Raw genomic sequence first — 16,397 nt, 5'->3', positions numbered from 1 at the left:
AGTTATTCTGACACACGTGGTCTGAGTGCACACCCTTCAACTGAACAATGCAGACGCCACTGAACCTTGAGCGCGTACCATGACTCTGGGGTCCAGAAAGAGAGATGATGATAGTGATCTAAAGAAAGGAAAGACGCTTGATTCTGTAACCCGTGAGGAAGCACGGCGAAGGGTCGTGGATAGTGAGGCGCGCAAGACTCTCGAGAAGCAAGAGCGCGAGCGCGCGTCATGCAGAACGCGTATGTCGAAGCCCCAAGGCATTACTGATGAGGAAGGAGGGAAGCAAACTTCAAGCATAACAGGTCTGTGATCGGAAATATTAACAGGAGATGAAGGTAAATTTGTCACATCAGATTGCGAGACATACTGAGCTAAATTGCTTGGAACTATAGGGCCGGCCAATGGAGCAAGAAACATTTCGGAGCGGAAACTCCGCTGTCTGCGGCGACCAGATAAGGTTGCGAGTCGGCGGAGCAACTATCATGCTCACGGCACCTGGCAGCCGAGCAAGAAATCGCCGCCGTTTCGGTTGCCAAAGCAACCGGTCGCGTGTGTTGCTTGCGTTCGACCGCGCGCCTGGCACAAGTTCTACTGAGGGTACTCCCACGCTTTAGCGCTGGCAGCCTGGACAGGCGATTGGTTCTAGCATTAAAAATTGTAAAAAATTAGGCGCATTTCTTTCGATGACTGTATAATAAGATGATCTGTAGCTTCTGGTTGCACGCTGCGCTATTATTTGACACCCACGCGAAGACTGATTGGATGGCTGTAAGCGCTGCTCGCATTTGTTGAAGGCAAACATGCCTTCAATTTCTTCGTGTATATGACCAAGCTAGTTTGTCTCAAGTTCATGGGCCTCATATGCCGTGTAAACATCGCTGACGTTTACTCTCCTTGATGTTCCTGGCTTGTCGTATACGCTCATTCTTGATCTTTTAACGGTAGTATGACTGAGTTTTGTTGACGCTTCCCGGGCTGTCCGCTTCTTTTATTGCGATAGCAATTATATGGACACCCCAGGCGAATTTATGCTGTCGGCGTCACTATCGCCATCGCCGTGAGGTTCCGCGTGCGGCCGCCCGCACGCCAGCGCACAGACGAAGGGACGACCACCCGGCCGCCCGCCGCCGCCTCGTCGCCCATCTCCCGGTTGCCCACCACCAGGGAGATCGCTGTCCAAGGACAAGAGGTGACCCCCGAAGAACTTTCGGATGCTTCCTGGCAGACGCCAGGCCTCCGCGCCCAAGAGCAACGCCGCGCAGCGTTGCGCCTCGCCGCCGCCGACGCAGCTAAATCGCCGCGATCGAACCAGGCAAGTGCTTCGCCTCCTCAGCCCCGCCGTCACGCTCCACTCCCTCGCCTCCCACCCGACACGATTCACGTCGTCGGCCGCCCCGAAACCCCCGTCGACCTCACCAAACTCCAGCCTTGCCATTTATACAACGCCTTGCTGCAAGTAGCGAGCCTGCAAGACCTCCCGCCCGCATCTCGCGACACGGTGCGGATCCACCCGGTCAACAACACCTCTACGCTCAGCGTCGCAGAATCGGCTCGCGCTCAAGCCTACCTCCGCATCACCTCCCTCACGATGTCCGGCACCACTTTCGCCATCCACCTCTACGCCCCACCGCCGGACGACGCCCTACGGGGCATACTCTACCACGCCTTCGACGACTTCACGGATGAAGCCGTCCTTGACGATCTGCAGGCAAGGAATCCTGCACTTTCTATTGTGGGTGCCCGCCGTATGGGCAAGACTTCCCACATCTTGGTAACCCTCGCGGACCCCAAACTACCCCGGTGGATCTTCTACCATGGAGTCCACCTTCGCCTCCTCCCTTTCCACAACATGGTGGAGGCCTGTTTCAACTGCCGCTCGACTGGCCACCGTACCGACGTGTGCCCCAAGCCATAACAGGACAGGTGCCGTCGTTGCGGCGACATTCACCCCCCCCCGCTCGAGGGCTCGCCCCCGACTTGCACCCCCCGCTGCATCGTTTGCAACGGGAATCACTCCACGCATAGCTCCAACTGTAAGCACCGCTACGTGCAGCGCCTTCAACTTCCGAAGCAAACGGCACGCGGTCCTCCGCCGCCTCCGCCCTCCAAGTCGACCAGTGACTTCCCGCCTCTCGCTCCAGCGGCGCCCAAACCAGCCTCTAAGGCCACCCAGTCGACGTGGTCCGATAGCCGTTTCAACTCGATATACCAGCTTCTCACGGCACAACAAGAAGCCCTCAATGCCATGCGCACGGACCTCACTGCCTATCCCCCCGCCACGTCCTTCCAATCTCTCCGAGAGACGGTCGATAGCGTTCAAGCTTCCATGCTCGCAACCATCCGAGCCAAGCCACCCCTCCACGTCCGCACCACCTCACCCGCTGCCGCCCGACCCTCGCAAGCACCAGCCGAGGCAATACCTTTTTCTTCCGCTATTAATCATGGCTGACCACTCTGTCGTCACCGTTTGGCAGTGGAACTGCCGTGGTTTTCGCCCCAAGCGTAACCACCTCCTTCTACACCTTCACCACCTCACCCTCTGCCGCCCGACCCTCGCAAGCACCAGCCGAGGCAATACCTTTTTCTTCCGCTATTAATCATGGCTGACCACTCTGTCGTCACCGTTTGGCAGTGGAACTGCCGTGGTTTTCGCCCCAAGCGTAACCACCTCCTTCTACACCTTCAACAACTGGACCCCTCGGTCTCTCCTGACGTCATCGTACTACAGGAGACTCACGCCACCATTTCCCTCTCGGGTTACGTGGCCCACGACCAAGTAGCTCATCACCCTCTGCCCCATCCCATCACGGCCATCCTCACTCGGCGGACGCTCACGGTCAATCGAGCCGATCCGCCCTTCCCTACGGTCCACCATGTCTTCATCGAGGTCCTACCTCAGCGACGTGAAGACCCCTCTCTTTTTATTCTTAATGTTTACACCCCCCCCACGCGTCACAAAAGACTTGTCGCTCGTTGCTCTGCTCCGTGCCGCTGCAGCGAGAGCAGCCAAATCCCCCCTCCTCGTTCTCGGTGACTTCAACGTCAGGCATCCGGACTGGGGTTACTCCAAGGCCGATGGCCCCGGCACGAGGCTGTGGCAGCTCGCACACGACCTCCACCTCTCCCTGCTCACCGACCCCACGCAACCCACGCGCATCGGCAATAGCGTGTGTCGCGACACCACTCCGGACCTCAGCTTTTGCCGTTACGTGCACGACGCGCGCTGATCCAATACACATCACTCCCTGGGCAGCGACCACTACGTCCTCGCCATCCAAGCCCGTACCTCCCCGTGCAAGCCGCGCCCACACACGTCCCACTATACGGATTGGGATGCGTTCCGAGCTCGCCGGCTGCACTCTGCCGCCCCCGACATCGAGGACCTTTCGATGTGGACCGACCAGCTACTGGCGGACCTCGACGGGGTCACCGCCTCGATCCCCACCACGGAGGACCATCCGGCAATTGACTCCCGCCTCGCCCACCTGTTAGCCGCTCGCACGAGCCTCACCAACCGTTGGCATAAGCAACGTCACAACCGTCGCCTGCGCCGCCGCATCGCATACCTCGATCGCGAGATCGAGCATCACACAACTGTGCTCGCCCGCCAGCAGTGGGAGCAGCTTTGCTCAGGGATCTCCGGTCAGTTGGACTGCAAGCAATCCTGGCATCTCCTCCGCCACCTCCTCGACCCTGCTTCCGCCAAGTCAGTCGCTCGGCAACAATTACAACGCGTTGTCCGGGCCTACCCCGGCGACACACCGTCGCTGATAGCAGACCTGGCCGCCAAATACCTCCAGCTGTCACCCCCTGGCACCTCTTCTCCCCCTCTCGCGTTCTACTCCGGGGCCCCCAACCCCGAACTAGATGCCGATATCACGGAAGCTGAAGTCTACGCGGCGCTACACAAGCTCCGCACCTCCTCCGCCCCCGGTCCAGATCGCATTCCCAACAAACTTCTCCGAAATCTTGATGCCCCTTCGGTCGTTGCCCTCACTTCGTTCCTGAATGAGTGCTGGCGCTCCGGCAACCTCCCCCAGTCGTGGAAACACGCTCGCGTGGCTTTCATCCCGAAGCCGGGCAAGAAACTCACAATCGAGAACCTCCGACCCATCTCACTCACTTCGTGCGTCGGCAAGCTCATGGAGCACGTCGTCCTAGCTCGCTTGCAAACGTACACAGACGCTCACCACCTCCTTCCCCACACCATGATTGGTTTCCGCCCCCACCTCTCCACACAAGACGTCCTCTTGCAACTCCACCACGACCTTCTCGATCCGCCCACCTTCTCGGACACTAAGGCTCTCCTTAGCCTCGACCTTCACAAGGCGTTCGACAACGTCTCCCATTTGGCTATTCTTACCGAACACGCCACCATCAACCCCGGCTCTCGCACCTACCACTACATTCGCTCCTTCCTCACGGCCTGCACGGCCGAAATCATCGTGGGAGATCTCTCGTCTCCCACGTATGCGCTTGGATCTCGTGGTACCCCTCAGGGCGCCGTCTTGTCGCCTTTTCTTTTTAATCTTGCCCTTCGCTCACTTCCCGACAAGCTCGACCGTATCCCCGGTCTCAAACACACCCTGTACGCGGACGACGTAACTCTTTGGGTCACGTCTGGCTCCGACGGGCACATTGAGCAGACGTTGCGACGCGCAACTGACGTCGTCACAAGTCACGTGCACGCGGCCGGTCTCGCTTGCTCGGCAGCCAAATCGGCCCTCCTCCTCATGCGGCCCCCCGACCGGCGTCGCCACAAGACGCCTCACCCCACCATCACGATTCACGCCAATTCCACTCCCGTTCCCGTCGTCTCGCATCTCCGGGTGCTCGGGCTGATAGTACAGTCAAACCGCCATAATGCTCATACCATAGACCAGCTCTCGCTTTCGGTTCAGCAAACCGCGCGCATGCTCGCTCGTGTCCGAGCGTGGCGCATGGGCATGCGCGAACACGATCTCCTCCGCCTAGTCGACGCTTTCGTCGTTTCCCGTCTCACGTACGGCCTTCCTTATACTCGTCTTCTCAAATCGGAACGCGACAAGGTCGACGTCCTCATCCGCCGTGCATACAAGACTACTCTCGACCTTCCCCCCAACGCGTCCACCGCGCGTCTTCTCCGCTTGGGAGTCCACAACACGCTCGACGAACTGATCGAAGCTCACCGCACCGCTCAGGTGCAACGCCTTCATCGTTCGCCGACCGGTCGCTACATCCTCTCTTCCATCGGTCATGCCACCTCTTCTCAGACCTGGTCTCACTACCGCATGTTCTTCGGGCAGCCTTTTACATCAAGCCGCTACCCAAGAACATGCTCGCGGGACATCACGACGCCCGTCGCCAAGCCCGTGCGGCCATGCTTCACGCCAAGTACGCCGACCACCCGGTCATCGCCTACGTGGATGCGGCCCGATACGCCTCGGCCGGGGACGCCTTCGCAGTCGTCCCCGTCTCGCCCTCCTCGGCACCCTCGGGGCCGACAATCACGGCCGCCACCGTTCGAACGCCCTACGTCGTCGAGGCTGAGGAGGCGGCCATCGCTTTAGCCGCCATCTCGACCGACGCCAGCGTCATGCTCTCCGACTCCAAGCACGCCATCTCCAATTTCGCCCGAGGTCTCGTCTCGCCTACCACCTTACGGCTCCTACGCCCACTTCTACTGGAGGACGAACCGTGTCACATTGAACTGGTCTGGGTCCCCACCCACTCGGGTCACCCCGGCAACGAGTCGGCTCACCAACACGCTCGAGGATTCGTCGACCGAGCGGTGGGCCCCTCCGCGTCGGATGCCCCGCTGCCGGAGCCCCTCGTCATCTACCACGACATTACCCAGCACTATCGCCTCGAACGGTACGCCTACCCACCCCCACATGGCAGTCTTCCCAAGCGGTCTGAGATCGCCTTTCCGTGCCCTCTAGTGTATTCGCACATCCACCCTGGTGTCATTGATCCACGCTGCTGCCTGTGCGGCGACGTTGCCTCCTTAAACCACATCCTCTGGGGCTGCCCGGAAGACCCCCCGCCCGCCGACCTCGTCTCGCCACCCCCCACCGACGAACAATGGGAGGCCCTTCTCTCCAGCACCGACCGAGACATCCAAACACGGGTCCTGGCACGAGCTGAAGACTCCATCGTGAAGCACAACCTGGAAGCCTACGTAGCTTAGCCTCCCTTATCCCTTACCCCTTCTAATAATAAAGTTGACACTCACTCACTCTACCACCACAGGTCGGCACATCCTGGACAAACTAGGACTAATACCGACTTTCACGGCCGATAAGACATGTCCCTTACCATCAGACATACAAAACTGCATCACTATTCTCCCCCTGCCAAAAAACATGCACCCTGTGCATCACGAGGCGCTCAGAAAGACTAGGGCAAAAGCCCTCTACGAACAACACCAGCCCGACCACCTCACTGTGTGTGTCGACGCCGCTAGCTACCCACAGAAACCAGCCTACGCCGTAAGTCTTGTGTCAAATCAACTTGGATACACTACAGCTGCCACAATACAGGCGCGCAAGTCCATAGAGGCGGAGGAGGCTGCCATAGCCCTGGCCATCTCAACAACTGCTGCCGAGGTTATCCTTAGCGACTCCAGCACTGCAATCCGCAATCCGTTGGACCCAAATACCGTCCGCAATCTGCAGACATAAAAATAACTTATTCAGCGATTCTGAACCACCCAAGCAACTGAGCTGTTCTAAGAAACACAGCGTTTGTACCGTGCTTCAGTCTCGGTCTCAACAGAATGAACGCAAACTTTTATTTGATTTAAGATTAATCCCGATCACCTCTTCTTGTACGTCGCTTTTTATTAAGACTCGTTGCGATGAGCTATGCGCTGTATGAACATTCTTTTTGTTATACATTGATATTTTCTGTAAACAAACTGCGCAGGGAAGGGTTTGAAGAGAGGTGATTGTCATTATCTTAAAATGGGCCTGTTGAGAAGCCGTATGTATACGTTCCCAGCACTTAGGCGTGGGTTATTCCAAACGTGCTTTTTCACTCTGTGTACTCCCTGACTTGCGGCAACACAAGTTGCCCGGGGAGCTTCGCAGCTACAGCAATCTAAAGCTAGAAATTCAAGCAGCCCAAGCACAACTCGTAGTCGCAGTTCAGAAGCGGATAACACTTCGGCGACTACCATAGGAAACACAGGAAGCGGGAACAACAGTTCTGCGGAAGTAGCCACGTCAACTGTTCCGTCTGTTTCAACAGAAAACGGCGGAGCTCTTGTCGGTAATATTCCTGAAAATGGGAGCAATTCTTTTACTTTGTCTCGAAGTGAAAATGAAGTAGAATATAGCACTAAAAGTACATACATCCTCTCCAGTACCTTTCGAGACACTGGAAGCACCGCGAGCGCGTGGCGAGGCTCCAAAGAGATATTCTGAGAATATCTCAGATAGCGTTACCGCACGATGGGCAGGCAAAATGCGACACGTGGAATAACACGTCATCTTGAACTTAGCGCTCCTTAGCTTCTAACTGCGATATCTACGCGGCGTGATTTGTTTGTTTACAGATGTCCCCACATATCAATTTTGCTTGACTACGATACTGTCGTGATTAGGCTAAGGATATTAGGGGGAACAAGAAATTCGGGTATACAGGCTCTATCGGGGACGCCGCCCTAGAAGGGGTATACCCGAAACGTCTTGTGCATACTGAACAGGGAGCATGGACACTGAAATCACGTTAGCAAATAAAGAAGTGACATTTATTCGCTTATTACAAAGCCAACATTTTGAACTTCTATGATCCTACGGGATCCTACGGGATAAACTTGCAATCATGCTCGCTCCCTATTCGCAGTGGACCCGCCATGGTCAAAGGATGTGGGCGCATATTGTCATTCCTCTGTCTTGCTTCTCGAGTCTCTTCACGCTATTTCTGCACCCTACTTGTCGAACGCAGGGGCTCCACAGCCAAGTAATCATAAAGTTTCTGCAACAGATTGCACTTATTTAAGCCTTATAACTGCTAATGAGCACAGGTTTGAGTTTGATGGATTGCACCTACTACGACAGATTAAGGTCTGTCAAACGCGTCCGCGGGCAGTCGGATTGACAAGCGTAATAAATTTAGCTCCAATTGCATCACCTGTGGCGCGACAATTAACAGCGACATCTGGACACGCATCACGTGCATAATCGCGTAATGGCTATCTTGTCCTTCACAAAGATGCCAAAGTAGTGGCTAGTACGATTGCTAAGATGTAAGATTTATTAGTATGAATTGTTTTCGTTACCTTTAGTTGCATACATGTAACGCTGCATGACGTTTTAGCCAGCGACTCCCCCTCCTATGCAGATGAAAACGAAATGCGTTTCAGGATAAAAACGCGGACTGAGTGCATCTGAATTGAAGGTCGTTCAAAAAAAAACAAAAAAAAAAATGTTAGAAGTCAGTTCTCTTTATTTTTTTAGCAAGTACACCGCAGTCCTAGTGCTGTTCCAAATCAAAGGATTGTTTTGTTTTTATTCTTCACTCCCTAGCTACACCTTACTGAAGTGTGTTGGTCAGTGTGCCCTAATATTCACTAAAATAAAATTGTATTAGTAACTCTATAAGGCACTCACGCAAAAAAGCCTTTGTAAGCCTTATTTTTATGTAGCTCATTGCATGTGGCTGCCCCATACCATTTGCGCGTTCTTGCCCAAGTGCACAAGGCGTAGACATCCAGTGCTGCTTTCGCCGACAACGGCAGGCAACGCGCACATGAAGCCGTCCATGAGCAGACACGCTTTTTTCCAACTGCGGCAACAGTTTTTTGAACGGCGCATATGGAGTTTGGAAAAACCCGTTGAGTCTACTGAAAGGGATAAAATCGTCCATGAAATTTTTTACACCGAAGGTGTTTACCTCTAGTCGCTATAAAGAACCTCCGCATGCGTTCAAGAATGGTTACCCTGGGCGACTTGCGTGCGTATCGTGGACAGCAATGCGCGCAGCTAATCATTTAGGGAGAGGGGAAAAGAGTGTGGCGATGGCGCCTGTGCATGTGGCCTGGGCTTCTGTGGTTATAATGTCACGCGCATTGGAGGTGCCGGCGCTGCTGGAATGCAGAAGGGTAGGGGAGAAAGGGAAAGAGTGTGGCGACAGCGCTACAGCAATGTAGACGGATAAGGGAGAGGGAAACGAGTGCGGCGACCATAGAGTATCCTACAATAATTACTAGAGGGAACGCTGGCGCTGCAATCGTTCAGCCACCATGGGAATGATGGGAAGCACATGGATTCGTCTGATCTTCATGCTTGTGGATTCAAACGTTCTAGTGGCTTTGTTTATTACGCTTTGTATGCCTTGTCGTAAATTTCAGAGCAATCTATACTATTAGAATTGTGGAAGACATTGCGAATACGCACAATCGCTCCTAATTGCAACGGTTGAGCTTGTAGAGGTGACAAAATCGAAACGCGCCAAGCGTCTCGAGCCACTGACTTGCCCAGGATAGATTCATAAGGGCGTTCTATGTCGCTCATCAATGCATGCGTCCATGGCTTAATGGTTTCAATATCGGGTTTATGTGCTAGAGACTCTGCAATCGAATCCTGCCGTCGGATAATTTTCATAGTGTTTCTTTAATTATTAATTACACATTACTTTGTTGAAAATGACGAGTAAACAAAGTCATGAAGCCGTTTGAAGCCAAAAGGACAATGTTTATGTAAATCCATGTACTTCCCATAATTCCCATGCTGGCTGGACCACCCCCGTTGCAGCTCCCATGGAGTCTAGCGCCAGAGTTCCCCCTAGCAATTATTGCATGAAACTCTATGCTGGCGACAGCGCTGCAGCAATGGAGACGGGCAGGGTGAGAGAGGGGAAAGAGTGTGGCGATGGCTTCTGTGCACGTGACCTGCGCTTGTGTCACGCGCGTCGGAGGTGACGGCGCGGCTGCAGCAGGGGTTGCGGTGACCGCAGCGGCGAATGTGTCGGCGTAGTGTGTTGCCATATGAAAAAAAAATCTATGGTTTCATAATGTATGCAGCCCATGCATGCAGGCTAAAGAGCTTCGCTGGTAATCCGTTCCCATATGAATCCTACAGGCCCACAAATTATTATTGATGCAAGCAGGCACGTACCCAGGATTTTTTTTCGGGGGGGGCCCACCACCTCCATCATCATCATTATCATCATCATCATCATCATCATCATCATCATCATCATCATCATCATCATCATCATCATCAGCCTGTTTTATGTCCACTGCAGGACGAAGGCCTCTCCCTGCGATCTATCTCCAATTACCTCTGTCCTGCCCCAACCGATTCCAACTAGCGCCCGCGAATTTCCTAATTTCATCGCTCCACCTAGTGTTTTGTCGTCCTCGATTGCGTTTTCCTTCTCTTGGTACGTACCCATTCTGTAACCCTAATGGTCCAACGGTTATCTAACCGGCGCATTACATGACCTGCCCAGCTACATTTTTTCCTCTTGATGTCAATTAGAATATCTTCTATTCCCGTTCGCACTCTGATCCAAACCGCTCTCTTTCTCTCTCTTAACGTTATGCCTAGCAATCTTCGTTCGATCGCTCTTTGCGCGGTCCTTAACTTGCTCTCAAGTCTCTGCCCCATATGTCAGCACTGGCAAAATGCACTGATTGCACACCTTACTTTTGAATAATAATGGTAAGCTTCCAGTCAGGAGCTGGCAATGTCCGCCGTATGCGATCCAACCTATTTTTATTCTTCTGTGAATTTCCTTCTCATGATCCGGGCTTCCTGTGATTAATTGACCTAGGTAAGCGTACTCCTTCACAGTCTCTAGTGGCCGACTGGCGATCCTGATCCCTTGTTCCTTTGCCCGGCTATTTATCATTATCTTCATCTTCTGCATATTAATATTCAACCCCACTCTTACACTCTCTCTGTTAAGGTCTCCAATCATGTGTTGTAACTCGTCTGCTTTGTTGTTGAATAGAACAATGTTATCGGCAAACCGAAGGTTGCTGAGATATTTGCCGTCGATCTTTACTCCTAAGCCTTCCCAGTTTAATAGCTTGAACTCTTCTAAGCACGCAGTGAATAGCTTTGGAGAAATTGTGTCTCCCTGTCTGACCCCTTTCTCTATAGGTACCTCCCTGCTTTTCTTGTGTAGAATTAAGGCAGCTGTAGAACCTCTGTAGATATTCTTAAGCGAAGGACGAGTCAGTAAGACGAGAAACTATTTACAGATTATATTTACAACAACGGTTGCAGCGCTGACCGGTTAGATTCACAGCGCGAGCCCAGTTCGTTCTTCCTCCTCTTTTCTGGAGTGATGGCGCCCACGCGCATCGGTCAAACAAACGAATACCAGACGCATGTAGCAATACTTTCCAAGCTTTTTACGTAAGCCTTCTGTACTCCTTGATTACGTAGTGCCTCTATGACTGCTGGTATCTCTACTGAATCAAATGCATTTTCGTAATCTATATAAGCCACATAGAGGGGCTTATTGTACTCTGCAGATTTCGCGATAACCTGATTGATGACATGGATGTCAACCAATGTAAAGTATCTCTTCCTGAAGCCAGCCTGTTCCCTTGGTTGACAAAATCCAGTGTTACCCTTATTATATTGGATATTATTTTGGTAAATATTTTATATAATACTGGGAGCAAGCTAATGGTCCTATAATTTTTCAATTCTTTAACGTCTCCTTTTTTGTGGATTAGTATAATGCCTGCATTCTTCCAGTTTTCTGGGACCCTTGCAGTCGATAGACACTTCGTATAAAGAGCCACCAGTTTTCCAAGCATTGTGACGCCTCCATCTTTGATTAAATCGACTGTTATTCCACCTTCTCCTCCCGCTCGTCATCGTTTCATGTATTGCAGGGCCCTTCTGACCTCATCGCTAGTTATAGGAGAGTTTCTGTATCCTTTTCATTACTGTTTCTAAGTGAGGTATCGTGACTCCTCTGGGTACTGTATACAGGTCAGCCTAGAATTTTTCCGCTACTTTTACTACATCTTCGACATTGCTGATGATATTATCCTTCTTATCTTTTAGTGCATAAATCATGGTTTGTCCTATGCCAAGTTTTTTTTTTGCTGATTTCAGGCTGCGTTTATTTTTTACGGCTTCTTCAGTCTTTCTCATGTTATAGTTTCGAATATCAGTTATTTTCGCCTTGTTGATCAGATTTGACAGTTCCGCGAATTGCGCAACGCTGTGCGGCCGCCAGTCCCATACAACCGCGTAGAGCGCAGGACTCTGCGATTCTAGACGTACTGCGCTCACCGCGATAGGTTAGAAAAACACCCACATAAGCACAGCAGAGAAGTGGCTACGTGAGGCGGTTCGACCGACAACTGTAGAAGCGTCATTCAAAACAAGTAATTGTTCTCCACTTCCGGCGGCGTTTTCTCTACTTCCTTTTTAAATAAAAAGATGTTGATTCACAAATATTCTCATAAACAACGGTTAACTTTTTTATTATTCGCTTTTGCTTGCAGTTCGGTTGTTGCCTTGGCTCTCTCCCTTAGTAGATCGCTTAATTTCTGAACTCCTTGCGATTTTTGTTTCCAGTTGCCAATTTTACACGAAAAGTGCTATACAATTAGGGAAAAACAGACGAGGTAACGGGCGACAGTCATCTTGCTTATGGGTTTAAGGGTTATTGCAGGGTTTCATGATGGACACTCTTTCACATTATTTTATTTCCCACCTTATCTAACCTATATCACGTGTATATGGTTCCGGGCATCTGCCAGCGTCGCGGCGAGCCGTAACTCAAGGAAATAATGAAGCAAAGGTAAAAGTTAAACGCAATTGGCGTTTTCTCCGGCCGCAACTCGTTCCATGAGAGTACAGACCAGCTGAGTAAAAGCCGCATCCCTCTCCTAGTCCCAGGATCAGCCTAAACAAAGAAGATTGAACTAACAAAAGCAACAGCTATGCGCGTGACGGTTGAATAGATGGTGACAACTGAACGCATCTCGAGTTAATCCCGCGGGTGCGGAATCTATGAGAAAACTGTCCTTCACATTACAAGAGATGCCGATAACTACCGCCATCTAAAAGGAGTGAAAAAGGCAGCATAATGCTGACCGATGAACAGCTGCCAAGTCTCAACATTGATCTGGCGGCGCTTTAGGAATGTGTGAGGAGTGGTGGCGTGGGAGGGGAGGGGGGGGGGGGGGGTATGCCACTTGATTTCGGGGGGGGGGGCCCGGGCCCCCCCGGGCCCCCCCCTGGGTACGTGCCTGGATGCAAGGAATATTAAAAGGTAAAGCAATGAATGCAGAGCTGAGCATAATTCCCACTACATCCATCTGCAAGGTCACTTTGTTAGAAAGTGTGCCAGAAGGCCTGGTGTTTTGATCACCCGGAAAAATAGAAAAATTGAAGACAAATAAAAAAAGGGAATATAACATCAACAATTCAGTGCACAAGCGCGTGAAAAAAAGATAAAAAACGAAGTGTCCTGCGATCCACATGAGTCGCATCAAAGGGCACTGGCAGTGTTTGGTATGCAAGTTGTGGAGCTTCTGTATGAATTTAGTACACGAGCTACAGCGAGTGTGCTCATGAAGCGTGCATAGGGGTCCACGTTTACTACTACAAGCACCTAATTTATAAACATCGAATTACGTGAATTTTTCGAATGAATGAATTCTCTTTTTTTTTGGGGGGGGGGGGGGGGGGAGGGTGTTGACTAATTTTTCCTGTCCTACCTGTCTCATTCTCACCGACCCCAGGGCAAAATGAGCAACAGCTCGCTTTTGGTAATAATTTTTATTTAATACTTATGCTAATTGCAGCACCATAATTTTTCCGGACTTAAAATGTTTGATAATTTTTCCCGACCTTAGCAAGAATCGGACTACATTTTTTTCGGATTCATAATTAAAAGTGAAAAATCTCCATCAATTTGAAAATTTATGTGTAATTTTGCCCCCGCCTTACTCTAACTCTACTACAGGCAGTGGTGGCTCCACTAACGGATCCAGGAGCGGAAATTCACCGGGTAGCCCTGGAAATGGTGCTGGCAGCACCAACATCAGCGAAATATCCGTAGAGATCACACTCGGATCGGGTGAAATTCCTGGCACCAAAGGGGCTGCGAGCATCCCCGGCAACGGAGGCAGTGTACCAGGACTCGGAAGTGTCGGTAATGGAGCAGCAGGAAGTATCCCAGGAACTGGAGGCAGCGCAGCAGGAGGGCTACAAGGAATTCCTTCCGGTGGCGCTGGAAGCGTGCCGGGAGTGGGCAGCATCGGAAGCATGCCAAGCGCAGGCAGCGGTGCCTTGGGGATGCCCTCGGGCACCGGAAGTGGAAGTGCCGGAATAGTTCCAGGAGCGATACAACCGGGCGTCGGATCTGGCGACCTCGGAAGTCCCACCGGTGGCCTGACAGGTGGCGGAGCAGCCGGAGGCGTTCCAGGTGTTGGAATTGCGTCGGGAGCCGGAACAGGAGTGGGCAGCGATGGAAGCGGTACCACAGATGCCCAACAGGTCGAAGTTGTAGTGAAAATTAATGACGATGGCAGTAACGGTGGAGCAAGCGGGTGAATGGGGCTTGACAGGCGTGTGCCATGGCCATAAATCCATTAGAGTAGAGAATATAGATTGCGTGGAGGGAGTCGAAGAGCTCGCCAGATAGGCGACGCTGCTGGATCACTGTAGTACTTCTGATAACATGCACCAGCATTTTTAGGCGAATATTTGCGCGCGGTTGAAGTTAATGTACGTACGTTGTTGTCGCCATGTTGGAAGGGTGCTGGCGTTCTTGGGGTCTTTTGTCACATTGGACGAATAAAAATGAATATGGAGCAAAGTTTGGGTACTGACTTGGCAGCCCACTTTTCTAGTGGACCTGCAGCTATGGCTCAGGAACTGTGACTTTCCTCTGCTGCGCACGTTGTGATGAGCCAGGTTGCTGTGGCCGCGTTCTGACATCGACAGTGGCATAAAACGGGACCGCCTGAAAACTCTTGGTGGTCGGGAAAATCTGTCAGCGCACTGCAGAGTCTCACAAGGTCCTCATAGTCTGACATTGCATTCGTACGGCTGAACGATCAATCAGTGAGTAAGTAAAGCCTGTTTACACAAAGCAATTATTGAGGCCCTTTTTAAAAATAGGTAATAATTTTTGACAGCGCTATGTTATCTGCGTACTACTGCTAACGTAGAAGCTACAAAATGGGTTAAAAGTAACCGTTCGTTTGTTTATTAGCTCGCAGCATTTGTACTGTGCCGCTTTGCTGAAGACCGTGACGAGTGATCGCTGAATTTCCCTAACATTGTTCGACTGCATCTTCGCTGCATCATAACATGCTACGCAGTGAAGGCATAAAATATGAGGTCGGTGAGAACTGAGAACAGCAGTCATGAAGTAGAAAATGGCCTAGACATCTGGGGGGGGGGGGGGAGGCTGTTTCTTTCGTATAGTTATATGGACGCCCGAGGCGCATTTACGCCATTGGGATTGTTGACGTCGTACTATTCGGCAATCAACGGCACATGTGCGGCGCGCACGGGAAGGATTAGGAGTCCAGTACGTTTGGCTCTAAAAAAAAAAAGAAACGAAAAAGCTCGGCGAAGCCACGTGGACGCACATTCACGTAGTCGGGGCAGCGTTTTGGCTTCCGCTGCTGACATCGGGGTTCCTGCGGAGGAGCTGCACGCATACCACTCCGTGATGGACGTCAGGCTAAATTTTGTAATGCTTTCTTTGGACGCTGGCCAACGCTGGAGATTTTCCTTTGGTCTCGTGATGGTCTCGTGCGCCATGGAAGTGCGACGCTTGCAGCCCCGCTGGCACGATTCTGATCACGCCCGTGTTCTGGGATCCCTTCGGCGCGAAGCTTAAACATTGCTGTCGCTTTTGACGCTTCGCCTTCAGGCGCAGCTGTCAATTTAATGTCCTTTTGCAACCTGTAGTTGTCCTTTTGCTGGGACAACTAGAAGTGTGGTCGCATGAAAATGCGCTCACAGTTGATGTCGATAAACCTAAGGCAGTACTTTCCCGCCCCTGTAGTAAGAACTGCAGTGAACGTGGTACTTCAGTACCACTCTATTGTTACCATTAACTATTGTTTCAATCACTCGGTGTAATGTTCTCCAAAACATATGCTATAGAACGACCACATAAAGCGTCTGACATGGAAATCGTCTAAAGCCAGAGGTTTTTTAAGCCGCGTTATATAGGTATTGTAGGTTATAGGTATATAGGTTACAGGAAAACAAACTTGTTACTGCAAGATGTGTCAGTCTGCTCGCACATGGATTACGGTACCCTGGTATGGGGGTGTGTGGACGGCGACTACACAAACTAACCTTCAAAAACTAGCCGTGCTTGAGAAACGTGCTCTTCGCGCTGTGTTTTAGTTCACCCGAGAGACACTCGACGAAACAAGTAATTGGAAAGCAAGCAATTATTACCATATT

The 16,397-nt window shown here is 51.6% G+C and overlaps 1 protein-coding gene across 1 annotated transcript in view; it reads left to right on the top strand.

The window, feature by feature from the left end:
* The window catches only part of LOC126525177 (uncharacterized), a 35,539-nt gene extending 20,755 nt beyond the window's left edge, over nucleotides 1-14,784 (top strand). Inside the window, exon 3 of the mRNA XM_050173229.3 lies at nucleotides 13,930-14,784. Coding sequence (XP_050029186.2) covers nucleotides 13,930-14,519 — 590 coding nt within the window. The 3' untranslated portion in view covers nucleotides 14,520-14,784. The remainder of the gene's footprint in view (nucleotides 1-13,929) is intronic.
* Nucleotides 14,785-16,397: the final 1,613 nt, after the last annotated feature.

This window comes from Dermacentor andersoni, chromosome 3 (genome assembly GCF_023375885.2).
Source record: "Dermacentor andersoni chromosome 3, qqDerAnde1_hic_scaffold, whole genome shotgun sequence".
NCBI classification, from domain to species: domain Eukaryota; kingdom Metazoa; phylum Arthropoda; class Arachnida; order Ixodida; family Ixodidae; genus Dermacentor; species Dermacentor andersoni.
The sequence above is the reverse complement of the archived record's forward strand: the minus strand, read 5'-3'. Positions and strand labels throughout refer to the sequence as shown.